Source organism: Rhinopithecus roxellana, chromosome 17 (genome assembly GCF_007565055.1).
Source record: "Rhinopithecus roxellana isolate Shanxi Qingling chromosome 17, ASM756505v1, whole genome shotgun sequence".
NCBI lineage: Eukaryota > Metazoa > Chordata > Mammalia > Primates > Cercopithecidae > Rhinopithecus > Rhinopithecus roxellana.
This window is the reverse complement of record NC_044565.1, coordinates 10,538,929-10,566,871: the sequence shown is the minus strand read 5'-3', so window position 1 is coordinate 10,566,871 and position 27,943 is coordinate 10,538,929. Positions and strand designations below refer to the sequence as shown.

At 42.2% G+C, this 27,943-nt stretch overlaps 1 protein-coding gene across 2 annotated transcripts; it reads left to right on the top strand.

The window, feature by feature from the left end:
- The first annotated feature begins 268 nt into the window (after nt 1-268).
- On the top strand, nt 269-27,908 carry MOB1A (MOB kinase activator 1A). 2 transcript variants are annotated; one of them, XM_010379228.2, is made up of 6 exons: nt 269-583; nt 6,341-6,507; nt 12,544-12,637; nt 14,869-15,002; nt 21,864-22,027; nt 24,813-27,908. In XM_010379228.2, the coding sequence occupies exons 1-6, from the start codon at nt 570-572 to the stop codon at nt 24,888-24,890; spliced, it is 651 nt and encodes a 216-aa protein (XP_010377530.1). In that variant the 5' UTR covers nt 269-569; the 3' UTR covers nt 24,891-27,908. The 2 variants fall into 2 exon arrangements, with proteins under 2 accessions (XP_010377530.1, XP_010377531.1); XM_010379229.2 differs by having other exon boundaries at nt 357-583; nt 6,344-6,507.
- Nucleotides 27,909-27,943: the final 35 nt, after the last annotated feature.

The following is a 27,943-nucleotide window of genomic DNA, read 5'->3' as shown; positions in this document are numbered from 1 at the left end:
AAAGGACCACTAGAGGGTACATGTTTAAAGGATAGATTTTATGCTATGTGAATATATCTCAAGTAAAACTTAAATTAAAAATTTTTTAAATTGCAGGGGTATGTAGCGCTTATAGAGAACCCTGTGCAACCTGGGGAGCTGGGTCGAAACCCAGCAGCACCAAGATACACCAAGAGCAGGACTAGCCACTGCCCCTTCCGCAGGACCGCCGTCCTCGCCACGCCTCCGGGGGAGGGAGGGCCTGGCTTGGAGAGCGATGATTGGCCAAGTTCTAGGACGAGGCGGGGCGAAAGGGGGTGCGTCAAGTCCCTCCCGGCGCCGCGAAACCTTAACTCGCGAGATTTTGTTGGTTCCGCATTTCGGGTCTGCAAGGCGGGGTAGGCGGGTAGGCGGGCAAGGCGGTCGCCGAGGTTTGCAAGGGCTCGCAGCGGCCAGAAACCCGGCTCCGAGCGGCGGCGGCGCGGCTTCCGCTGCCCGTGAGCAAAGGACGGTCCTCTCCCTCTCGCCGGCTCCGAATCCTGATCCGGGCGGGGGCCAGAGGCCCCTCGCCTCCCATCTGAGGACCGAAGATGAGCTTCCTCTTGTGAGTGGGGCCAGGCCGCGGGCGCTGGGGCTGCGGGCCGAGGTCGTGGGGGAGGCCTCCCCGGACCTGAGGCAAGGGCTGGGCCTAGGGGCCGGGGCAGGGGCGGGGTAGCTGGCGTTTGTTTTGCCTCTGTTTGGGTCAGCGGGGGAGGCTGAGATGTTGGGAGAGGCCAACAGAGATGAAGGTGAGGTAAAGGAAATGGAGCGTGAAGGTTGGGGAGTAGAAAGGCCCCCGGGCCGTAGCGCCTCCAAACTTTTCCGCCCGAGCGCCCCCGAGGGCGGGGAGACGATCTGGGGGCGGAGCCGCGAGCCCCCAGTTTCTCTCCTCTCGAGGTTCTAGAAACCGTCCATGCCGACTTAACTCGCTGCTAGGTTATAGGTCCAGTTTCAGTATTGTCGGTGTTGAATGCCGCTCCGGGAGAATGTGCGTTGCCGCAGTTTGAGAAGCTTGAAGTTAAGATGCGGGCCTTGGAGTCGGATCGTTCTGTCCAATTCTGATTCTGCCCACTTACTAGTTTTGATTTTAAGCAACTTCTCTTGTCCTCGGTAGAATCGTGTGTTTTTAATCATTATGTAATATACCATACAACATTATTACATAGTACATTGCAGTATTATTATAAATAATTTGGAAAGTTAAAATTAAAACAAATTCATAGTCCCATTACAGAAACAATATTGCTATTTTAGTGCACTACAGCAATTAACTTGATACACATACCTTAGAATCTCATTTTAGAGATAATGCCTGAGCCCAGTCAAACAAGGCTAAAATGAAAAAGCTTGTAAATTCCTTCATGATTCTTATGCACATTAAGGTTTGAGAAGCATTGCTCTGGCAAAGTATTTTTATTCTCAGGTGGCTCTCTCTACCTTGTATATTGCTTAAATGTGTGTTTCGTGATTGAGTAATTATCCATTTTTAGTTATGGATGTAATCCACATGCTTGACATGTTTGTTAAATACAATATGAAAACACTACATAATTTTGTTTTTTTTTTATAACCAGAGTTCACCCACTTTATTGTGAGAGACTGGGATTCCTTCCAGTATTTGCTTTTATAAAATAGGATTACTAAGAATATGTTTATCTGGCCGGGCGCGGTGGCTCAAGCCTGTAATCCCAGCACTTTGGGAGGCCGAGACGGGCGGATCACGAGGTCAGGAGATCGAGACCATCCTGGCTAACATGGTGAAACCCCGTCTCTACTAAAAAAATACAAAAATCTAGCCGGGCGAGGTGGTGGGCGCCTGTAGTCCCAGCTACTCGGGAGGCTGAGGCAGGAGAATGGCGTAAACCCGGGAGGCGGAGCTTGCAGTGAGCTGAGATCCGGCCACTGCACTCCAGCCCGGGCGACAGAGCGAGACTCCGTCTCAAAAAAAAAAAAAAAAAAAAAAAAAAAAAAAAAGAATATGTTTATCTGCGTCTCATTTTCCCTCCTTTGGGTTATTCTCGTAAAGGAATGGACTCGAAAATACGATCACCTTGTCAAAAATCCTGTATGATTTAGATTTAATTTCTATATTAATAGAAGTATTCCTCCCTCTACTTTTTTCTTACGAGTTGATATTTAGTTAGTGAATGCACATTTGCTTTGTGGACCTTAATGTGAGACTTTTTTTTTTTTTTTGAGACCGAGTTTCGTTCTGTCACCCAGGCTGGAGTGCAATGGCATGGTCTCGGCTCACTGCAACCTCTGCCTCCCGGGTTCAAGCGACTCTCCTGCCTCAGCCTCCCGAGTAGCTGGGATTACAGGCGCCGGCCACCACACCCGGCTCATTTTTGTATTTTTAGTGGCGACTGGGTTTCATCATGTTGGCCAGGCTGATCTTGAACTCCTGACCTCAGATGATCCACTCCCGCACCCGGCTGAGACTTTCTTTTTTAAAAACTTGACCTTCTTGATGGGCGCTTGAGTTGTTGCTGCTTTTTTGCCATTATGAATAATGCTGCTGTGAACATATGTGACAGGTTTTTGCGTGGATGTATGTGTTCATATCTCTTGGGTATATACTTAGGAGTGGAATTGCTGGCTTACATGGTAACTATGTTTAACCTTTTGAGGAACTGCCAAACTTTCAAAGTGCTGCACCATTTTACATTCCCATAAGCACTCTATGAGGGGTCCAATTTCCCCACACCTCTCATAGCACTTGTTAATTTTCTTTTTTTAATAGTCATCCTAAGTGGATGTGGAGTGGTATCTCCTGATTTTTTTTTTTTTTTTTTCTTTTTTTAGACGGAGTCTCCCTCTGTCGCCCAGGCTGGAGTGCAGTGGCCGGATCTCAGCTCACTGCAAGCTCCACCTCCCGGGTTCACGCCATTCTCCTGCCTTAGCCTCCCGAGTAGCTGGGACTACAGGCGCCGCCACCACGCCTGGCTAATTTTTTGTATTTTTAGTAGAGACGGGGTTTCACTGTGTTAGCCAGGATGGTCTCGATCTCCTGACCTCGTGATCCACCCGCCTCAGCCTCTCAAAGTGCTGGGATTACAGGCTTGAGCCACCGCGCCTGGCCTCTTTTTTACTTCTTAATCAGTCTTATTTAAAGTCCAAATTATTCAGGTAAAGTAAAAGCCTGTAGTTCTATTCCATTCCTCTTCCTAGAAGTAATCACCAGTTTTGATGAATTTAGTTTTTGATATTTTCTTTTTTTTTTTTTTTTTTTTTTTTTTTTTTGAGACGGAGTCTTGCTCTGTCGCCCAGGCTGGAGTGCAGTGGCCGGATCTCAGCTCACTGCAAGCTCCGCCTCCCGGGTTCACGCTATTCTCCTGCCTCAGCCTCCGGAGTAGCTGGGACTACAGGCGCCCGCCACCTCGCCCGGCTAGTTTTTTTGTATTTTTTAGTAGAGACGGGGTTTCACCGTGTTAGCCAGGATGGTCTCGATCTCCTGACCTCGTGATCCGCCCGTCTCGGCCTCCCAAAGTGCTGGGATTACAGGCTTGAGCCACCGCGCCCGGCCAGTTTTTGATATTTTCTATGCATTTACAAAATGGGCTCCTGCTGTACATTTGGTTGTGTATTATGTTTAACCGTGTATTAGATCTTTCCCTGTGAATACGTGTACTCTGTCTGGTTTTCTTAACTTCTATACAATATTCCATGATATGGATGTACCATACTTTAATTCAGTCCTCTACTGATAAAATTGAGGATTGCTTGTAGGTTTCTCCCTATTAAAAACAATCTTGGAAAACAAATCCTTATCCATATCTAGAGGAGCTATTTAGAAGTAGAATGGATGGCTTGAGGAGCTTTTCAGTGTTAATAGATACTACCATATTGCCCTCCCAAAATGTTACACTTTATACTTTCACCAGTAGTGTATTAAAGTAATAGTTGCTCTGTACCCTAGTCTAGTGGTCCTCAGCCTTTTTGGCACCAGGGACCAGTTTTGTGGAAGACCATTTTTCCACAGATGTGGTTGGGGAGATGGTTTCTGGATGATTCAAATGCATTACATTGATTGTGCACTTTATTTCTATTATGACATTGGAATATATAATGAAATAATTTTACTACTCATCATAAGGTATGATCAGTGGTAGCTCTGAGCAACTAGACAGTCCCATATGGGAGTAATGGGAGAGAGAGACAGATCATCAGGCATTAGATTCTCATAAGGCACATGCAATTTAGATCCCTTGCATGCACAGTTCACAATAGGGTTCACGTTCCTGTGAGAACCTAATGCCTCTGCTGATCTGACAGGAGGTGGGGCTCGGGCGGTAATGCCAGCAATGGGGAGCGGCTGTAAATACAGATGAAGCTTTGCTACTTGCTCACTGCTCACCTCCTTCTGTGGGGCCCAGTCTGTGACCTTGGGGTTGGGGGCCCCTACCCTAGTCCACATTTAATGTAATCATTTAAACTTTTGACATTCAGATTAGGGAAAAAATAAATCTTACTTTAATTGAACAGTTTTTCACATGCTCATTGATTGTCATGCTTCTGAATTGCCTATTCATCTTCTTAGCCTATTTTTCTAAAGGATTCCTCATATTCTTAATGAGTATAGAAGCCCTCTATTATCCAGTTCATCCTTAGTAATATATGTTACAAGTACTTTTATTTGGTTACTTGTCTGTTTGCTCTGTTATGGAAGTTCTAATTGATACTATTTGAAATCTGTCCATTTTTTTCTTTGAGATTTCTGAGTTTTGTGTAGGAAGACTTTATGGATGGTGTGAGATAGGAATAAAAACATTTTTTCCTCAATAATGAGTTGTGCCTGTCTCATTTATTTTCCCTGTTATAAACTTAAAGATGTTAGTGTTTCTTTTACTGTGGTTTGCTTTCAAGGCATCCCAAATATTTTGATATAGAAAATTGGATTTTTGAACTAAACCTCCCTGCACCATTTTGTTTTTTATCTTCCCCACCCCCCATGTGGCCTTACTATGTTGTCCTGGCTGGTCGCAAACTCCTGGGCTCAAGAAATCCTCCCGCCTTCGTCTCTCAAATGGCTGGGATTACAGGTGTGAGCCACTGCACTTAGCCCCACCATTCTCTTTTCTTTTTTTTTTTGAGACGGAGTCTTATGCTGTCACCAGGCGGGAGTGCAGTGGTGTGATCTAGGCTCACTGCAACCTCTGCCTCCTGGGTTCAAGCCATTCTCCTGCCCCAGCTTCCCGAGCAGCTGGGACTACAGGCATGTGCCACCATGCCCAGCTAATTTTTGTGTGTTTTTTTTAGTAGAGACAGGGTTTCACCATGTTGGGCAGGATAGTCTCGATCTCTTGACCTCATGATCCACCAGCCTCGGCCTCCCAAAGTGCTGGGATTACAGGCGTGAGTCACCGCACCCAGTCATGGCCCCATCATTTTCTATAGCACTTTGCGGGGCTGAGGTGGGGGGATCACTTGAGGTCAGGAGTTCGAGACCAGCCTGGCCAACATGGCAAAATCCCATCTCTACTAAAAAAAAAAAAAAAAAAAAAAATTAGCTGGGTGTGGTGGCACATGCCTGTAATCCCAGCCACTCGGGAGGCTGAGGCAGGAAAATCACTTGAACCCAGGAGGTGGAGATTGCAGTGAGCCGAGATCTTGCCACTACATGCCAGCCTGGGTGACAGAGTCAGACTACATCTCAAAAAAAAAAAAAAAAAAAAAAAAAAAAGGAAAAGGAAATTGAGGCCAAAAGAAGGTTCAGTTTCTCAAGAAGACACAGTTAGTGTTAGATCAAGAACTAAAATCCAGGATCTTTCTCTGTACCAGACTTCTTCAGAGGGCATACTAAATTGCCTTATTGTGGAATTGTGCTGCTAATCTTGCTTTTACATGCAGGGGGAAAAAAAAGCATTCTTGTGTTGTGATCATCATTTTCCTATCTTGGCATTTTTCAGAGATTTTCTTTTTCTTTTTTTTTTTTTTTTTTTGAGACAGAGTCTTGCTCTGTCGCCTGGACTGGAGTGCAGTGATGCAATTTCAGCTTACTGCAACCTCTGCCCCCCAGGTTCAAACCATTCTCCTGCCTCAGCCTCCCGAGTAGCTGGGACTACAGGTGTGCGCCACCATACTCGGCTAATGTTTGTATTTTTAGTAGAGGTGTGGTTTCACCATGTTGGTCAGGCTGGTCTCGAACTCCTGACCTCAAGTGATTCCAAAGTTCTGGGATTACAGGCATGAGCCACTGTGCACGGCCCAGAGAGTAATTTTTATTTTGTTTTTACAGACTACTTTATATACCTAAAATTATGTTCTACCTGTTCTACTTCCAGTCTTAAAAATTCATATACTTGCACTTTTAATCTTACAGCAGCAGCCGCTCTTCTAAAACATTCAAACCAAAGAAGAATATACCTGAAGGATCTCATCAGTATGAACTCTTAAAACATGCAGAAGCGACTCTAGGAAGTGGGAATCTGAGACAAGCTGTTATGTTGCCTGAGGGAGAGGATCTCAATGAATGGATTGCTGTAAACAGTAAGTTTTAAAATGCAACGTTGCTGTTTTATAGAAAGGTTTTGCTAAAATCTCATTGTTAATGAATTTTCTTTTACAGATAGAACTGTTTTAATATAACAAATTATCTATAAAGAAACATTAAGTACAAATACATCCAAACCTATGTTGCTCTTTTCAGAGTACTCGGTGGTAGTTTGTGAGGTTGAGTAGAGGGACCTGAGGAGAAATTATGAGTGCTTTTGGGCAATTTCTGAGGAGAATAGTATGAAAAGCTGAGTAAGGTCAAATAAAAGATTGATAAATGAAAACATAATGCCTGTCGTGGTCTGTGACTTTGTAGCGAATCCATCTACACAGTTTTACTTCCACTCCCAGCAGTACTCATCAGCCTGCATATCCAGAAAAGTCAATTGCAGTTCACATGGACAGTCAGCTGATTGTTGTGACTTAGAGTGTCAGAGGGAATTGAGAGATTGGGAGAAAATGGAGGGATCTGAGCTGAAAGTCACTTGAAGTTCAAGAGAACAAGGGCATGACATGGGACAATATGCTAAGGCTAGAGATTTGAATGTGAGAGTCATTTCTGAGATGAGATAATTTCTGGGTAATAAAGTTTAAATTAGAAATTTCAGATGTTCCAGGAATAAAAAGTTTAAATAAAAAGTTTAAAACTTTTTATTTATGTATTTATTTGTTTATTTATTTATTTTTGAGACAGTCTTGCTCTGTCACCCTGGCTGGAGTGCAATGGCTTGATCTTGGCTCACTGCAACCTCTGCCTCCCGGGTTCAAGCCATTCTCCAGTCTCAGTCTTTTGAGTAGCTGGGATTACAGGCGCATGCTGCCACACCCAGCTAATTTTTTATATTTTAGTAGAGACGAGGTTTCGCCATGTTGGCCAGGCTGGTCTGAGTTCAGGCAATCTGCCTGCCTTGGCCTCCCAAAGTGCTAGGATTACAGGCGTGAGCCACCATGCCTGGCCTAAAACTTTTTAATGGAAAATTTCAAACATACAAAAGTAGAGAGACTAAGTCCAGTGAATTCCAGGTATTCATTCCATTACCCAGGTCCAACAAATACCAGTTTGTGACCAATTATTATTATTCTGTATGCCACCCTGATTATTTTAAGCAAATCCCAGACATGATATTTTATCTATAAATATTTCAATAAGGTATGTCTAAAAGACAAGAACTTGTAAAGATGACAGTGCCATCATCCTTTAACTTATCAAATATCTGGTCAATGTTCACATTTTTCATGACTGTCCTATAAATGTTTCTTTTTTTTTTTTTTTTTTTTTTTGGTTTTGAGATGGAGTCTTGCTCTGTCGCCCAAGTTGGCGTGCAGTGGCGAGATCTCAGCTCACTGCAGCCTCCACCTCCACCTCCCAGGTTCAAGCGATTCTCCTGCCTCTGCCTCCGCCTCCCGAGTAGCTGGGTGGGATTACAGGTGCCCGCCACCACGCCTGGCTAAGTTTTGTATTTTTAGTAGAGATGAAGTTTTGCCATGTTGGCCAGGCTCAAGTGATCTGCCCGCCGCAGCCTCCCAAAGTGCTGGGATTGCAGGTGTGAGCCACCGCACCTGGCCAAATGTTTTCTTTTAAAAATTTTTTTTTGCCCTAAAACTTTATGCTTCGTTTAAATCAGGATCTGAAGAGGCCTGTATGTATGCTTCTTGAATCCCTCTTTTTTTTTCTTTAGAGATGGGTCTGGCTTTGTTGCCCAGGCTGGAGTGCAGTAACATGATCGTAGCTCATTGCAGCCTCAACTTCTGGGCTCAAGTGATCCACCTCACCCTTCTGAGTAGCTGGGACTACAGGCTCACACCACCATGCCCTGCTAATTTTTTTTTTTTTTTTTTGAGACGGAGTCTTGCCCTGTCGCACAGGCTGGTGCGATCTCGCTCACTGCAGCGTCCACCTCCCGTGTTCAAGTGATTCTTCTGCCTCAACCTCCCGAGTAACTGGGATTACAGGTGCTCGCCACCATGCCTGGCTAATTTTTCTATTTTTAGTAGAGACGAGGTTTTGCCATGTTAGCCAGGCTGGTCTCAAACTCCTGACTTCGGGTAATCCACCCACCTCAGCCTCGCAAAGTGCTGGAAAAAAACCCCTTTTTAAAAAACTTTATTCAGGGCCAGGCATGGTGGCTCATGCCTGTAATCCCAGCACTTTGGGAGGCCGAGGCAGGCAGATCACGAGGTCAGGAGGCCGAGACCATCCTGGCCAACATGGTGAAACCCCGTCTCTACTAAAAATACAAAAATAGCTGGGTGTGGTGGTGTGCACCTATAGTCCCAGCTACTTGGAGGCTGAGGCAGGAGAATCGCTTGAATCCGGGAGGTGGATGTTGCAGTGAGCTGAGGTTGTGCCACTGCACTATAGCCTGGGCAACAGAGCGAGACGCTATCTTAACAACAACAAAAAAAACTTTATTCAGATTATCATCTGTTATTCTGAAGGCATTTATTGACCTTCAGCCTTAGATTTTTCTTTGAGACTTGACTGCTGTAGATTAGTTCTCAAATTTTTTGGTCTCAGATCCACTTATCCTCTTAAAAAATTACTGATTCCCATAAATATGTACCATTCTGTGTTAATTAGAAAAGTGAAATACAAGCCGGGTGCAGTGGCTCATGTCTGTAATCCCAGCACTTTGGGAGGCTGATATTGGCAGATCCCTTGAGGTCAGGAGTTCAAGACCAGCCTAGGCAACATGGCAAAACACCATCTCTACTAAAAATACAAAAATTAGCTGGGCATGATGGCGCACATCTGTAAAATCCCAGCTACTCAGGAGGCTGAGGCAGGAGAATTGCTTGAACCCGGGAGACGGGGGTTGCAGTGAGTGGAGATCGCGCCACTGCACTCCAGCCTGGCCGACAGAGTGAGACCCAGTCTGGGAGGAAAAAAGGTAAAATACAAAAATACAAACAAACTATTGAGAACCCCAAAGAGCTTTTAATTATATCAAGTATATCTAGTGATACTCTGTTAGAAATTAAAACTGAGAAGATGTAAATACTTATTTTTTATTTTCTCTTGAGACAGTATTGCTCTGTCGCCCAGGCTGGAGTGCAGTTCATGATCTTGGCTCACTGCAGCCACCTCCTGGGTTAAAGCAATTCTCCCACCTCAGTCTCCAGAGTAGCTGGGATTACAGGCATGTGCTACCGTGCCCGGCTAATTTTTGTATTTTCAGTAGAAACGGCGTTTTGGCATGTTGACCAGGCTGGTCTTGAACTCCTGGCCTTAAGTGATCTGCCTGCCTCATCCTCCCAAAGTGCTGGGATTACAGGTGTGAGCCGCTGCACCTGGCCCAAATTCATTTTAAAATAACAATAATAAACCCATTATATTTTAACATAAATATGTTTTTATGAAAAATGACTATTTTCCATAACAAATTTTAGTGAAAAATGTGGCATTGTTTTATATTTTTGTAAATCTTATTTAATGTCTGGCTTAATAGACAGCTGGATTCTTATATCCATTTCTATATTCAGTCTGTTGTGATATCACACATTATGGAGCCTCTGGAAAACACCATTGTGCCCTTTTGAGAGAGTAAGAGTGAAAAGAACAATTAAAATGGTTTGACCTTACAGATCCTTCCTCAGATAGGGGATTCCTGGACCACATTTTGAGAATAGCTCCTCTAGACCAAACCAACTACCACCTGGGCATATTTTCTGTTTTGTGTGAATATTGAATACCTGTGTTTCTTAGAAACATGACTAAGAGGAAGATTTATAAGTGAGGGAGTTTTGTATAAAATTCCTTTTACAAGATAGCATTTAAAAAAATCTATTTGTTTTTTAAGAAACTTGGAAAATCCCTAGTTGTTTTTAGGTACTTCTTTAGACAGGAGACTAAAACTTTTTATTTATTTTTTTTTTGAGACAGGTTGTTCGGGCTGGAGTGCAGTGGTACCCTCACAGCTCACTGCAACCTCAAACTCCTGGGCTCAAGGGATCCTTCCACTTCAGCCTCCTGAGTAGCTGGGACTACAGGCGTGTGCTACCATGCCTAACTAATTTAAAAAAATTTTCGGTCGGGCACGGTGGCTCAAGCCTGTAATCCCAGCACTTTGGGAGGCCGAGGCGGGCGGATCACGAGGTCAGGAGATCGAGACCATCCTGGCTAACACTGTGAAACCCCGTCTCTACTAAAAAATACAAAAAACTAGCCGGGCGAGGTGGCGGGCGCCTGTAGTCCCAGCTACTCGGGAGGCTGAGGCAGGAGAATGGCGTAAACCCGGGAGGCGGAGCTTGCAGTGAGCTGAGATCCGGCCACTGCACTCCAGCCCGGGCGACAGAGCGAGACTCCGTCTCAAAAAAAAAAAAAAAAAAAAATTTTTTTCAGCAGAGACCGGGGTCTAGCTGTGTTGCCCAGACTGGTCTCAAATCCTGGCCTCTAAAGTGCTATGATTATAGGCGTGAGCCACTGCACCTAGCCTGAAACATTTTTTAAAACTTTCCAAGGCTTATGTCGTTCTCTTTGCATAGAGTACACTTCACTCGGTAAAGTTTGTTTACTCACTCCCTTCCTCTTCCATTTTGTTCTGGATCTAGTTGAAGCTTCTTCAGGAAGTACCCCCTGACTACTTCCAGCTCTTCATTACTTTGCCTTTTCTCTGTAACATTTATCATTGGCCTTTGGATCCTGTCTTCTTATATCTTGTACTATTATTGCTATTTTTATTTTGATACCGTGTCTCTGTCACCCAGGCTGGAGTGCAGTAGCGCCATCACAGCTCACGGCAACCTCAGCCTCCTGGGCTCAAGCAGTCCTCTCGCCTCAGCCTCCTACATAACTGGGACTGTAGGTGTGCACCACCACGCCTGGCTAATTTTTTTTTTTTTTTGAGACAGAGTTTCGCTCTGTCGCCCAGGCTGGAGTGCGGTGGCCAGATCTCTGTTCACTGCAAGCTCCGCCTGCTGGGTTTACGCCATTCTCCTGCCGCAGCCTCCCGAGTAGCTGGGACTACAGGCGCCCACCACCTCGCCCGGCTAGTTTTTTTTTTTTGTATTTTTTAGTAGAGACTGGGTTTCACCGTGTTAGCCAGGATGGTCTCGATCTCCTGACCTCGTGATCCGCCCGCCTCGACCTCCCAAAGTGCTGGGATTACAGGCTTGAGCCACCGCGCCCGGCCCGCCTGGCTAATTTTTAAAAAATTTTTGTAGAGATGGAGTCTCACGCTGTTACCCAGGCTGGTCTTGAATTCCTGGGCTCAACCAGTCCTCCCACCTCAGCCTCCCAAGTGTTGGGATTACAGGCATGAGCCACCATGCCTGGCCATATCTTATATTATTCATCTCTTTTAATTTTGTCTTTTCTGTTGACTAGAGACTCCACGGCAAGGGACTTTATCTGAAGTATTTTGTCCTCAATATGCTATAGACCTCAAAAACAAATGTTTATGATTAATTAGATCTTTTAAATGCCTCAGGATACAGCTGCTGCACCTTCTCCCTCACGATATATTCCACAACATATTTTGTCTCTTTCTAAACACAAATTGTATTATCTGGTCCAAACTGGCAAACTGATTTTTCATTTCCTTGGATGTAATTATATTGTATATTCAAATGATGTAATAGTCATCATTAAGTTAGAGTTATCTCCAGTATCTTATTTTCCTGCTGTTATATGCAGGTGGATCATGAAGTCAGGAGTTTTGAGACCAGCTTGGCCAACATGGTGAAACCCTGTCTCTACTAAAAATACGAAAACAAAATTAGCCGGGCGTGGTGGCATGAGCCTGTAATCCCAGCTACTTGGGAGGCTGAGGCAGAATTGCTTGAACCTGGGAGGCGGAGGTTGCAGTGAGCCAAGATGGCGCCACTGCACTCCAGCCTGGGCATCGAGAACAAGACTGTCTCAGAGAAAAAAAAAATGTAGTGTACTAAAACTTAGAGTATCATTGGATTATTGAATGTCTCAAGGGTTCAGCTAAGAACCTAAATGTGTTGTCAGTTTTTCCTTCAACTGAGAGGTCTCATGTTTTGTGTTTACACAGACATTTTAACACAATTCTATTATCTCTGCAGCTGTGGATTTCTTTAACCAGATCAACATGTTATATGGAACTATTACAGAATTCTGCACTGAAGCAAGCTGTCCAGTCATGTCTGCAGGTCCGAGGTACATATACTGCCTATTATATAGGTGTTTGGATTAGTTTTACTTTATCATCAGTTGGTATAAATTAAACAATTAAGATTTGTTATTTATTTGGAGGTGATTCAGTTTTATTGGTTCTTGACTACTCACCCGTAAGCTTTTAGTTATTGTGTAATTTTTAAATTTTATTTATTTTGAGACAGAGTCTCGCTGTGTTGCCAGGCTGGATTGCAGTGGTGTGATCTTGGCTCACTACAACCTCTGCCTTCCAAGTTCAAGCGGTTCTCATGCCTCAGCCTCCCAAGTGGCTGGGATTACAGGCATGCGCCACCACTCCCATCTAATTTGTGCATTTTTAGTAGAGGTAGGGTTTCGCCATGTTCCCCGGGGGTGTTCTCAAACTCCTGGCATCAAGTGATATGCCCACCTCGGCCTCACAAACTGCTGGGATTAAAGGTGTGAGCCACTGCGCCTGGCCAGTTATTAGTTATTATTAAATACTTTGGTATGTGGGTACTCCCTGTTTTCATTTTTGTGTTGCATCATAGTAAGTCTGAATGTTTTGTTATAGAAGTAAACAGAAATTTGAGTTATGTTTGTCTTGAATTAAACATTTTATTTTTTCAATTTTATTAATAACATGTTTCCTGTTTCTAGTTTTTTTTTTTTTTTTTTTTTGATTATTAACCCAGGGATTTATTTTATTTTATTTTATTTTAAATTTTTTTTTCTTTTTTCCTTTTTTTTTTTCCTGTTTCTAGTTTTTTTTTTTTTTTTTTTTTTTTCGTTGAGACGGAGTCTCGCTCTGTCGCCCGGGCTGGAGTGCAGTGGCCGGATCTCAGCTCACTGCAAGCTCCGCCTCCCAGGTTTACGCCATTCTCCTGCCTCAGCCTCCCGAGTAGCTGGGACTACAGGCGCCCGCCACCTCGCCTGGCTATGTTTCTAGTTTTTTTTTTTTTTTTTTTTTTGAGGCGGAGTCTCGCTCTGTCGCCCAGGCTGGAGTGCAGTGGCGCGATCTCGGCTCACTGCAAGCTCCGCCTCCCGGGTTCACGCCATTCTCCTGCCTCAGCCTCCTGAGTAGCTGGGACTACAGGCGCCCGCCACCGCGCCCGGCTAATTTTTTTTGTATTTTTAGTAGAGACGGGGTTTCACCATGGTCTCGATCTCCTGACCTTGTGATCCGCCCGCCTCGGCCTCCCAAAGTGCTGGGATTACAGGCGTGAGACACCGCGCCCGGCCTGTTTCTAGTTTTTAAATGAATTTCTTGAAAGAGTTTTTAGTTGATCTTTTAATATTTGATTATTTTTTCTTGTGCTTATTTAGTATTTAAAGCAGCACAATTTTGAAGTAATTATCTGGCTTGAAGATGCTAGATTTAAAAATGTTTTGACTTTAATAAATTTCAAGAAATACTGAAAAGATGGAGCTCTATCAGTCATAATATTAAGTCCATCATGTGATGGGATTAATATTTGCTGTGTTTCCTTCCGGTTTTTTTTTTCTTATAATAAATGACTGATTTTATGGATGATGGATGTTATCAAGATGTTTGCCTTTTGGAAAAGATTGTCCTTTCTGACTTTGCTACAAGTGTAAAGGAAAAAAGATCCCTAATGAGTTTGTAGTCCTATTTTTATTATAATATTTTAGGAAGAATGTTTTTATTTTATATTGTGTTAAGTTATATTCCTCAAGCTTTAAAAGAAATTAAAATAAACAGGAAAATTAAACTTACCTATGGCTCAAATGCTTTACATAGTAATGTTTTGTATAACTCTTGTTAATCCTTCTAGCTCAGCAACGGTAAGGGGGAAGTATGCATGCCTAATGTATATCTCTAACACCTGGCCCACAAAACAGAGTTTTATAATATTGGCTCCATTGATGATAATAAATTGATGAACAAGAATCTCAGAAGAATGTAATGGATCCATCAGCTCCATACCCAGCCCTCAGCAACCTTCTGCCTTACAGGAATGCAGTTCCTTCCTGTTTCCCAGGGCTGTGTTGTTAATAAAACATCTATCCTGGCATTGCCTCCTGCCACATTATCTCCCTTTTTTCTTCCAGTTAAAACTGTCACTTTCAGGATAATTCTATATAGGACTTGTAGTAATCTTCAGTAGAACTTACGGTGATTTATTAAAGTTAGATATAACTTCTATTGACAAAACGTGAATGAACCTGTTTTAATTACAACTTGCACATTTGTTAATATTTTTGAAAAATCAGTAAAACATTTTTCTCTCCAGATATGAATATCATTGGGCAGATGGTACTAATATTAAAAAGCCAATCAAATGTTCTGCACCAAAATACATTGACTATTTGATGACTTGGGTTCAGGATCAGCTTGATGATGAAACTCTTTTTCCTTCTAAGATTGGTGAGTTAACATTGTGGAAATATTCTTTCTTTTTTTAAATTTTATTTTATTAATATAAATAGAGATGGGGGGGTTTTTGCTGTGTTGTCCAGGTTGGTCTCAAACTCCTGGCCTCAAGTGATCCTCCTGCCTTGGCCTCCCACAGTGCTGGGATTACAGGCTTGAGCCTCTGTATCCAGCCTGTTTCTCTTTTTGAATGATAAATCTGTTCTTTTTAACATTGTTATACTTGTAGAGACTGCCAAATTCTCCTCCAAAAAGTTTGTACCAACATATACTCCCCCCAGCCATGTTTGTGTTTGCTTGTATTTCTTCACCAACACTGGTTATTACTCATTTTTTAATCTTTTCTAATTTGGTTAAATTTCTGTTTTAATGTACATTTAAAAAGTGTTGATGAGATTGAGCATTTTAGGTTTTTTTTTGTTTGTTTCATTGATCATTGTGTATTTTCTGTTTATATCTTTCATCTATTTCTGTGTAAAGGATATCAGCGCTTTGTCATACATGTTGTATATGCTTTTCCCCAGGTTACCTTTTGTCTCATTTTGTTCATGGAACATTTTTGCTATACACAACCGTATTATTTTGTCCTATTATATCTTTTATGACTTGGTTTTAATATAACAATTAGAAAGCTTTTCCCTGCTTCAAGATTATAAAAATATTTGTTCATGTTCTCTTTTTTTTAAATTTTTTGATACAGAGTCTCTGTTGCCCAGACTGGAGTGCAGCGATGCAGTCTTGGCTCACTGCAGTCTCCACCTCCCAGGTTCAAGCAGTTCTCATGCCTCAGTCCCTGGGTAGCTGGGACTATGGGCACATGCCACCATGCCCGGCTAATTTTTGTATTTTTAGTAGAGACGGGGTTTCACCATGTTGGCCAGGCTGGTCTTGAACTCCTGACCTCAAGTGACCTACCTGCCTTGGCCTCCCAAAGTATTGGGATTACAGGCGTGAGCCACCATGCCTGGCCAGGCAGGTGTTTTTCCCTGAATGCTACATTAATTTGTTTCCAAATGGAAATACTAGTCAATTTGTCCCATTACCATTTATTAAACACATTTGCCTTTTCTCCCCTGATTATCTGAATGCGCACAACAAATTGCCATATATTTTTGCATGTTTTAGTCTCTTTATCTGCTTCTATAGAAATTCCACACATTAGTGACTGTGGCCCTGCATCTGTTAGCATCTTGTAAGGCTGGTCTCCCTTCCTTGCTCTTCTTTTTCAGAATATTCACAGCTATTCTGGGATATTTGTTTTTCCAAAGAACTTAGAAACATTTTGTCAAGGTAAAAAAAAAATTAGGTTTTAATTATGACTATATTTAATTTTTATAGATAGGGATTCTTTTTTTCTTTACTGAATCTTCCTAGCCAAGAACAAGATTTATTCATTTATTCATGTCTTTAGCTTTATTTTCTCTTGTAAAATTCTGTAGTTTATGTCAGTTGTTCAAGTTTTAATTTTATTCTAGGGATTTTATGTCTTTTATTGATAACATGGTTTCCAGCTGGTTATTTAGTATATAGGAAAGCTGTTGGTTTTTACTTTTTAATTTTTAAAAAATTTTTTTTGAGACAGGGTGTCACTCTGTTCCCCAGGCTGGAGTACAGGGGTGTGATCACAGCTCACTGCAGCCTTGACTTCCTGGGCTCCAGTGATCTCCCACCTTAGCTTCCCAAGTAGCTGGGACTGTAGGCATGCACCACTACACCTGGCTAATTTTGTTTATGTTTTGTAGAGATGAGGTCTCGTTACGTTTCCCAGACTGGTCTCGGACTCCTGGGCTTAAGCAGCCCTCCTTCCTCAGCCTTCCAAAAGTGTTGGAATTACAGGTGTCAGCCACCAGCACTGGCCCAGCTGTTGATTTTTATTTAAATTTTATAATTAACCATCAGACTCTTTTTCTGTTAGTTTTTGGTTGGTTCTCTTGAATTTTTAAAGTATACAACTGTGTCATGTTAAGATAGTGTTCATTTTGCCTCTTCCTTCCTGATAATATATTCTTGTTTTACACTTATATGATTGCACTGAGTGGTATTTCAAGTGCAAAGCCGAGTAGTGGTGATGATGGCAGACATCCGTTTCTTGCTTTCTTACTATTACACAAGTACCTCTAGTATTTCTGCAGTAAGCAGAAATCTTGGCTTTTGGTTAGAGGTGTGTGGATTTTTAAAAAATTATATTAATGAAAAATATCCACCATTTATATTACAAAAGTTTTTTTTAACGAGGAATGGCTATAGTGTTTATCAGATACTTTTCCAGTATCTGTTGCCTGTGACCACAAGGTTTTCTCCATTTTTTAATAAAAATGTTCTGCTGGAAGAGTCTTTCTTATTTGTTAATATTTTATGTGTTTGGCATCGGTGTTCATGGATGAAATCAATCCTTGTCATTTTTAACTTAAGATTATTTTATGAGCAACATATTTTTTTTTTTTTTTTTTTTTTTAGAGACGGAGTCTCACTTTGTCGCCCAAACTGGAGTGCAGTGGCCGGATCTCGGCTCACTGCAAGCTCTGCCTTTCGGGTTTACGCCATTCTCCTGCCTCAGCCTCCCGAGTAGGTGGGACTACAGGCGCCTGCCACCTCGCCCGGCTAGTTTTTTGTATTTTTTATTTTTTTTTATTTTTTTATTTTTTTATTTTTTTATTTTTTGAGACGGAGTCTTGCTCTGCCACCCAGGCTGGAGTGCAGTGGCCGGATCTCAGCTCACTGCAAGCCCCGCCTCCCGGGTTTACGCCATTCTCCTGCCTCAGCCTCCCGAGTAGCTGGGACTACAGGCGCCCGCCTCGTCGCCCGGCTAGTTTTTTTGTATTTTTAAGTAGAGACAGGGTTTCACCGTATTAGCCAGGATGGGCTCGATCTCCTGACCTCGTGAGCCGCCCGTCTCGGCCTCCCAAAGTGCTGGGATTACAGGCTTGAGCCACCGCGCCCGGCCTAGCAACATATTTTTGAATTCCTTTTTGCAGTCTTTCTTATAGAGGCTTTTCAGGATGAAAATTTTTTTCCAGGTTGTTACATTTGATCTGTTTGTTATAGGTCAGTTTTTCTATTCTGCTATTAAACCTTTTATTTCCTTTCTCACATATCTTTATTTTATATTGACTGTGCTTGAATATAATCTGCTAAATTCAGCTTGGAAAGTGTTTAGATTTAAACAAATTACTTATTTCTTTACTCATTAAAGATTAAAGTCTCTGCTTATGGAAGGTAAGTAATTCTTTTGATTTATCCTCTTTTTCTCTCTTTTTTTTTTTTGGAGACAGGGTCTCACTCTGTCACCCAGGCTGGAGGGCAATGGCACAGTCTTGGCTCACTGCAACCTCTGCTTCCTGGGTTCAAGCGATTCTCGTGCCTCAGCCTCTGAATAGCTGGTACTACAGGCGCCCACCACCACACCTGGCTAATTTTTGTAGTTTTTGGTAGAGACAGGGTTTCACCATGTTGGCCAGGCTGGTCTCGAACTCCCGACCTCAAGTTATTAACCCACCTTGGCCTCCCAAAATGTTGGAATTATAGGCATGAGCCACCACGCCTGGGTTTTTTCTCATTTTCCTATTCTTAAATAATTCATTCTGATCCACCACCTCTCCCACTGCCCTGCCATTAGGCTATTATCTGCATCTTACTTTTGCCAGTTATTTAGTCTCAGACAGAACTGTTTATAATTAATTTTTTACTAATATATGCAAATTATTAATATTCTTTTATTAGATGCCCGTTTATACATTCTGATAAAAAAGATGTTTGATTTTGAAATCTGTTTTTTTTTTTTTTTTTTGAGACAGAGTCTCCCTCCATTGCCCAGGCTAGAGTGCAGTGGTGCAATTACAGCTCACTGTAGCCTCGACCTCCCAGGCTCAAGTGGTCCTCCTGTATCAGCCACTTGAGTAGCTGAGACCACAGGCATGTGTGCAACCACTCCCAGCTAATTTTTTAATTTTTTGTAGACATGAGGCCTCACTATGTTGCCCAGGCTGGTCTCAAACTTCTAGGCCCAAGCAACCTTTCTGCTTCAGTCTTCCAAAGAGCTTGAGATTACAGGCATGAGCCACTGCACCTGGCCAGAAATCTGCTTCTTCTTTTCTTTAATTTTCTTTTCTTTTTTTTTTTTTTTGAGGCAGAGTCTTGCTCTATTGCCCAGGCTGGAGGGCAGTTGCGCGATCTCGGCTCACTGCAAGCTCTGCCTCATGGGTTCATGCCATTCTCCTGCCTCAGTCTCCCGAGTAGCTGGGACTACAGGTGCCCACCACCACGCCCAGCTAATTTTTTGTATTTTTAGTAGAGACAGGGTTTCACCATGTTAGCCAGGATGGTCTCGATCTCCTGATCTCGTGGTCCGCCCACCTCGGCCTCCCAAAGTGCTGGGATTACAGGTGTGAGCCACTGTGCCCGGCCAGAAATCTGCTTTTTCAATACATGAATACAAGATCCTGCCCAGGAAAACATGCCTATAAGCTCCAGGATAATGTCTGAAAAGTCAAGTTAGTGAGGACTGGGGTGGTGGTGGGGAATAACCACAAACAGCAAAATATACCAAGTTTCAGGTTATTGAGAACTGGGTGGGAAAAAATGCAAGGAAAGAGTGTTTTAAGCCTTCGTTTTCTGAAAGATTGAAAAAAGAACATGTTTCAAGAGTAGTCTTGTGGAACAGACCTTTAAGGCCAACTAATTTAGGTTTTTTTAAATTTTTATTTGTTGAGATGGAGTCTCACTGTGTTGCCCAGGCTGGAGTGCAGTGGTGGTGATCTTGGCTTGCTGCAACCTCCGCCTCCTGGGTTCAAGTGATTCTTCTGTCTCAGCCATCTGAGTAGCTGGGATTACAGGCCTTAGCCACCACGCCTGGCTAATTTTTGTATTTTTAGTAGGGTCAGGGTTTCACCATGTTGGTCAGGCTGGTCTTGCACTCCTGACCTACCCGTCCCTGTTTTCTGATGGACTTTGATGTTTTCACCCAGAATTCTCAGGAATGGAACCAGTTGGATCCCCATCTCCACTGCTTGGAAAGATACCAAACTCTACCCCATTTGTTTTCTAAAAAGGTGCTTATTTTCTTTTTCTTTTTTTTTTTTTTTTTTTTTTTTTTTTTGAGACAAAGTCTTGCTGTGTTGCCCAGGCTGGAGTGCAGTGGCATGTTCTCAGCTCACTACAACCTCTGCCTTCCGGGTTCAAGCAGTTCTCTGTCTCAGCCTACTGAGTAGCTGGGATTACAGTTGCCCGCCACCACTAACGGCTAATTTTTGTATTTTTAGTAGAGACGGGGTTTCACCGTGTTGGCCAGGCTGGTCTCTTTGGCCAGGCTGGTCTCAACCTCCTGACCTCGTGATCCACCCACCTCGACCTCCCAAAGTGCTGGGACTACAGGCGTGAGCCACTGTGCCCGGCTGCCTTTATTTTTCTTAGGAGAGTTTCCAGTCTTCATTGAGAGAGTGTGTATGTATGTAATTTCTTCTTCTTTTTTTTCCTAAGGGACGAGGTTTTACCATGTTGCTCAGGCTTATCTTGAACTCATGAACTCAGGCAATCTGCCCACTTCGGCTTCTCAACGTGCTAAGATTACAGGCATGAGCCACCATGCCAAGCCAGTGTAATTGCTTTAGAGTTACAAATTACAAAGTAAAAATATTTATAATCAAAATACTTAACTCTTGTTGCATTTAATTTCAAAAAGAAACTCTAATATTAAAGAACTAAATCTCAGTACTTGGGGAGGCCAAGACAGGCGGATCACTGGAGGCCCGGAATTCGAGATCAGGCTGGCCAACATGGCAAAAACCCATCTCTACTAAAAATACAAAAATCAGCCAGGTGTAGTAGTGCACACCTGTAGTCCCAGCTACTTGGGAGGCTGAGGTGGGAGGATTGCTTGAACCTGGGAGGTGGAGGTTGCAATGAACCATGATTGTGCTACTGAACTCCAGCCTGGATGACAGAGTGAGACTCAGTCTCAAAAATACAAAAACAAAACCAACTAAAACTGCAGGATTTTTGAACTTTGATTCAGCAGCATCTTATATAATTTGATACCTGTGCCTAAGGCAGTCAGAAAAAAGTGGGTACTTTGTGAGGATTTGGGTTTGGGTTTTCACTTCCTTGGCTTTAAAAAATATATACAGGCCGGGCGCGGTGGCTCAAGTCTGTAATCCCAGCACTTTGGGAGGCCGAGACGGGCGGATCACGAGGTCAGGAGATTGAGACCATCCTGGCTAACACGGTGAAACCCCATCTCTACTAAAAAAAAAAAAAAAAAAAAAATAGCCGGGCGTGGTGGCAGGTGCCTGTAGTCCCAGCTACTCAGGAGGCTGAGGCAGGAGAATGGCGTAAACCCGGGAGGCGGAGCTTGCAGTGAGCTGAGATCCGGCCACTGCACTCCAGCCTGGGCGACAAAACGAGACTCCATCTCAAAAAATAAAAATAAAAAATATATACAGAGGTAGGTTTGTGTGTATTTATGAATGTGTGTGTTTATGTGTTGCAGGTGCTCATGGCAGTGTGTAAACTTTCTGCCGTTAGGCTGGGCATGCCTGTAATCCTAGCACTTTAAGAGGCTGAGGCAGGCAGATTGCTTGAGCTCAGGAGTTCAAGACCAGCCTGGGCAACATGGCGAAACCCCATCTCTACAAAAAATACAAAAAATTAGCTGGGCGTGGTGGCGTGTACCTGTAGTTCAGGTTGCTTGGGGGGCCAAGGTGGGAGGATCACTTGAGCCCAGGAGGTCGAGGCTGCAGTGAGCTGAGATTGCACCACTGCACTCTAGCCTGAGTGACAAAGTGAGACCCTGTCGCAAACAACTTTCTACTGTTAAATTAGATAACAGACTAATTGTTTCATATGTGTGTTTAATTGCAGGTGTCCCATTTCCCAAAAACTTTATGTCTGTGGCAAAGACTATTCTAAAGCGTCTGTTCAGGGTTTATGCCCATATTTATCACCAGCACTTTGATTCTGTGATGCAGCTGCAAGAGGAGGCCCACCTCAACACCTCCTTTAAGCACTTTATTTTCTTTGTTCAGGTAAGTTGATCCATGTCGATTTCTGTGTCCTGTGACTTGGACTTATTTGGATTGGGAACTTCAACAAAGAGCAGTGTGTCCTATTTATAGATGTAAAGCCAATTATAGGCAAGCTTCTCTTTTCTGTTTTGTTCTCTTTTCCACATTGTTTATTTTATTGATGTATGCAGCAGTTTAAAAAGGTATCACCCCCATTTGGGCCTTCTGCCTCTGGCCTCCCTAGGTCTGTGGTTAGGATTATCCATTCAGGGTTGTGGCCTGTTGCTTTGTGGACCCTTAGTCAGAATTGGAACCCTTTTTTTTTTTTTGAGACAGAGTCTCACTCTGTGGCCCAGGCTAGAATGCAGTGGCGTGATCTCGGCTTACTGCAACCTCCGCCTCTTGGGTTCAAGTGATTCTCCTGCCTCAGCCTCCCGAATAGCTGTGATTACAGGTGTCCACCACTACCCCCAACTAATTTTTGTATTTTTAGTAGAGACGGGATTTCCCATGTTGGCCAGGCTGGTCTCGAACTTCTGACCTCAGCTGATCCACCCTCCTCAGCCTCCCAAAGTGCTGGAATTACAGGCCTGAGCCACAGCACCCGGCCAGAATTTGAACTTTAAAAAATCAAAACAATTCACATTATTTGAAAAAGATACCAAAGAATTGATATGCCTTTAGCCTAACTTTAGAGATACTTACATTTTTGCATATTGAATTACATACACATGTCTGTCTAGATATTTTATGATAAAAAACCTGGTAGCTTTATAGTAGATATTGTGTATTATAGTTCTGTGTACTGTATCATGCTCTTCCTGATCTTCTTTCTCAGATTGTTGCATAAAAGGTCTACTGCCCCTTTATCAAAAATTCAGTTTGTAGTTTTCAGGTAGTTTTTTTTTTTTTTTTTTTTTTTTTTTTTTGAGACAGAGTCTCGCTCTCTTGCCCAGACTGGAGTGCAGTAGCACTATCTCGGCTAACTGCAACCTTTGCCTCCTGGGTTCAAGCAGTTCTCCTGCCTCAGCCTCCTCAGTAGGTTGGATTAGAGGCGCCTGCCACCACACCCGGCTAATTTTTCTATTTTTACTAGAGATGGGGTTTCACCATGTTGGCCGGGCTGGTCTCGAACTCCTGACCTCAAGTGATCTCACCCACCTCATCCTCCCAAAGTGCTGGGATTACAGGCGTGAGCCACCACGCCCAGTCTTTTTCAAGTAATTTTTATGTAAATTTAAATATGTATACAGTTTTGATTTCAATGTTTAACACAGTGAGGATCATACTGATACCTAGAGTTGCTTCTTTAATAAGCCTCCCATTGTAAGAACATAGGAAAAAACAAACTCGCTTTTTCCTACTATACTCTCACCAAACAGAATGCTTCTGTGACCAAACATGGGGACTGTCTCTCACACACCAAGCAAGTGATCATTTCTACAGTGGACACCAGATGAATGTCCTATAATACGATTCAATTCTGATAATGTCTATCTGGAGGTAGCATCAGATCCTACAAGTTTGAGAGCTCAGTCCCACAAGACTGCCTCCCAACTTGGGATATCAATCAAAAGTAATACATTGTCAACTATACCTCTGACTATAAACCAGGGTTCCCACAACCCCCTTCTTGGGTTTGATTAGTTTGCTAGAGCAGCTTATAGAACTCAGGGAAATACTTATCTCTACCCATTTATTATGAAAGATGCTAACAAAAGATACAGATGAACAGCTAGATGGAAGAGATGTGTAGGGCCAGAGGAGAAGGGGCTTCCATACTCTCTCCAGGCATGCCATGCTCCAGGAACCTCCACGTGTTCAGCTCTCCGGAAGCTCTCCTGAGCCCTGTTTTTTTGTGTTTTTATGGAGGCTTCATTACTTGCCCATGATTGATTAAATAATTGGCCATTGATGATCAACTCAACCTTCAGCCAACCTTTTCCCCTCCTCAGAGGCTGTGATCTGGGAAGGGCAGAGGGCTGGCTGAAGGTTGACCAGTTCCCATTCTGAAGCTTTATAGGAGCCTCCAGCCACCAGTCATCTCATTAGCACACAAGATAATCTTAGCACTCTGGTGATTCCGACAAGGGTTTTAGGAGCTGTGCGTCAAGGAACAGAGGAAGACCAATACTTATATCACAATATCATAACTATATTTTTATTTATTTATTTTTTTGAGATGGAGTCTCGGTCTGTCGCCCAGGCTGGAGTGCAGTGGCTGGATCTCAGCTCACTGCAAGCTCTGCTTCCCGGGTTTACACCATTCTGCCTCAGCCTCCTGAGTAGCTGGGACTACAGGCGCCCGCCACCACGCCCGGCTAGTTTTTTGTATTTTTTTTTTTTTTTTTTTTTAGTAGAGACAGGGTTTCACCGTGTTAGCCAGGATGGTCTCTATCTCCTGACCCCGTGATCCGCCCGTCTTGGCCTCCCAAAGTGCTGGGATTACAGGCTTGAGCCACCACGCCCAGCCCATAACTATATTTTTAAAAAGAGAGGGCTGGGCGTGGTGGCTCACCCCTGTAATCCTAGCACTTTGGGATTTGGGATGCCAAGGTGAGCGGATCATTTGAGGCCAAAGTTCAATACCAGCCTTGGCAACATAGACCACATCTGTACAAAAAAGAGAAAAAAAAAAAAGGAAAAGAAAAAGAGAATAAATGCCTATTTTAAAATGTTCACAGAGGTTATTTCATCATTCTTTTGGACTTCAGAAAACTAGAGTTGGGAATCCCTTCTCCAAAAGACATTTACAGAGTTTCAGTTTTAGATCCATTTTTAATTGTTATTTTTCTTCTCTTTTTAGGAGTTTAATCTGATTGATAGGCGTGAGCTGGCACCTCTTCAAGAATTAATAGAGAAACTTGGATCAAAAGACAGATAAATGTTTCTTGTAGAACACAGTTACCCTCTTGCTTCATCTATTGCTAGAACTATCTCATTGCTATCTGTTATAGACTAGTGATACAGACTTTAAGAAAACAGGATAAAAAGATACCCATTGTCTGTGTCTACTGATAAGATTATCCCAAAGGTAGGTTGGCGTGATAGTTTCCGAGTAAGACCTTAAGGACACAGCCAAATCTTAAGTACTGTGTGACCACTCCTGTTATTATCACATAGTCATACTTGGTTGTAATATGTGATGATTAACCTGTAGCTTATAAATTTACTTATTCTTTTACTCGTTTACTCAGTCATTTCTTTACAAGAAAATGACTGAATCTGTTTCAGGTGACAGCATAATGGACATGAAGAATTTCCGTCAATAATTTATGAATGAGTTTCCAGAACAAATTTCTTAATAACACAATCAGATTGGTTTTATTCTTTTATTTTACAAATAAAAAATGTATTTTTCAGTATCCTTGAGATTTAGAACATCTGTGTCACTTCAGATAACATTTTAGTTTCAAGTTTGTATGGTAGTGTTTTTATAGATAAGATACGTATATTTTTTCAAAATTCATGATTGCAGTTTAAATCATCATATGACATGTGTGGGTGGGAGCAACCCAAGTTATTTTTACAGGGACTTTATTTTTTGATCTTTATTTGAGATTGTTTTCATATCTATCTAAATTATTAGGAGTGTGTGTATCAGAAGTAATTTTTTAATATCTTCTAAGGATAGACCAGGCTTTTAGTCTAAAAAGCTTAATTCAGATAGTAGCTTTTGGCTGAGAAAAGGAATCCAAAATATTACAAGAAATTTAGGTCTCAAAACCACTATTTTTATTATTTCATTATTTTTCAGAGGCATTGAAATTCTGGATTAGAGAATGGAGGAAAATACTCAGAGTACTTGATTATTTTATTTCATTTTATTAAAAAATTACTTCTATGTTTTTATTGTCTTGAGCCTTAGTTAAGAGTAGTGTAGAAATGCATGAACTTCATCCTAATAAGGATAAAACTTAAGGAAAACCACAATAAACCATGAAGGTATATACATCTTATAACACACAAAGTTTTGGTGTGCTACCTATTCTTGAGAGAGTGAGTGAGTGTATGTGTTTAAAGGAAACAAAATGGGAGAAATAAGGTTTTAAAAAATCCTCATTCTGTTAATATTCAAAAGATGGACTGAGCTCCCAGTTGGGTTTTATCTTGTTTTAATTGTTTTTGTATCAAAACTTGAAATTCCTCTATTTCTATTGGGATATAAAAACCTTCCCCTTTAGTGAAGAAAACGTTTAGTTTTTATTTGGTTCCTAGAATTTAGTAAACTCTGTCTATTTAAAATGTACTGAGGCACAGCAAGTATTATACTGGAAGACTTGCCAAACTGGCAAAGCTTTAAGTTCATCAGCATTCTATGTGGTTCAGAGCTGTGATTTTTGCAAAGTATTTTATCAGCCTCCTTGATGGCTTTGATAAAGATTAGATTTGATGTTTTTTTAATTTATTTTTCTTAATCCACTAAACTATAAAGAAAATACTTACTTAGAAACTCCATTTTAAATAATCATTTTCTAGACATTCTTAAATGTATACAGAATTTTAAAGAAAACATTTAATCTAATTTAGGTAGCATCCATATATCATTGAGGAATTCAAGTGTGGGACAGTCATGAAAAAAAAAAAGAGAAAAGCCCTCTGTTAGACATTCCACAATCCATGTTTTAAGCTTATCCAAAGGTGCAAATGTCATCCATTCTGTATGTTCATGTTGATCATTTGTGAACAAGAGAGCAGGTTTCTAGATGTCACTTAGGATATGAACTGCCTCTCGACTTTAAACCCTGTTGGCTTTACTTTTTTAAGTCCACAAGTGATGAAATTAGTTTCTCAGGTAGGCTTGTACTTTCCTCATTATTTCTAGTATTTCAAATATTGTCAAAGAAAAGAGTTATCACTTTTCTCCATTTATTTTCAGTTATGGAAATGTTCCCTCTCTTCACCACTAAGCTCTAAAGCAAATGAAAGACGATCACATGTCAGGACAGTAGTAAAGGCAGCTTATAAATGGGACATAAATCAGAGATGTGTTGGTATTTTGAGACTCAGACTGTCCTTTTTAAAAATAAAAACAAAAACATTACCAGGTTCCCAAGCCAATCTGGCTTAACCAACAGTGCACCGAAATATTAGTGTTTACCTCCAAGGCTAGGGAGCCAAGGGGAGGAGGAGAATTGGAGGAAGGGGAGATAATGGGAAGAGGATGGTGCCTTCCAGAGTTGGCTAGAGGGCCAACCTTTGATAACAGTTTGATGAAATCAATTTTTTTGTTTGTTTTTTTGTTTTTTGAGACAGAGTCTCACTCTGTCGCCCAGGCTGGAGTGCAGTGCCGGGATCTCGGCTTCCTCCAAGCTCCGCCTCCCAGGTTCACACCATTCTCCTGCCCCAGCTTCCCTAGTAGCTGGAACTACAGGTGCCCGCCACCACGCCCAGCTAATTTTTTGTATTTTTAGTCATGCCCAGCTAATTTTTTGCATTTTTAGTAGAGATGGGGTTTCACCGTGTTAGCCAGGATGGTCTCCCATCTCCTGACCTTGTAATCCACCTGCCTCAGCCTCCCAAAGTTCTGGGATTACAGGCGTCAGCCACTGTGCCAGGCCTATAGAAATCAATCTTTTTGACTCTTCTTACTTTTATCTCCCCATGCCCAAGGTTTGCCTGTTCCGTAACACTCACTTCCTTCCCCCTTGCTAATCAGAATCCATCTCCTCTCAGTGTCTGATCTCTGCTCTTCATACATGATTACAGTTATGGGGTGGGGAGTGCTTGCTAAATTATGCAGTTAATCCTATGGTGCTTTAATTTTCAGGCCTTCAAAAAACACTTGGACAGTGATGTGCAGATTTTTAAACAGTTGAACTTCCTTGTACTACAGTTTTTGTATTAACAGCCAAATTTGTCTTTCATTCTTCAGATTGTGAATAAAGTGATTTTTACAGGGCTTCCAGCAAAGTATTTCCTTTCATCTAAGGCTTA

Excerpts from the sequence above, each read along its gene's own strand:
- MOB1A (XM_010379228.2), top strand. Across the intron at positions 15,003-21,863 it reads TCTTTTTCCTTCTAAGATTG|GTGTCCCATTTCCCAAAAAC; the intron begins GTGAGTTAACAT and ends GTTTAATTGCAG. Across the intron at positions 22,028-24,812 it reads ACTTTATTTTCTTTGTTCAG|GAGTTTAATCTGATTGATAG; the intron begins GTAAGTTGATCC and ends TTCTCTTTTTAG.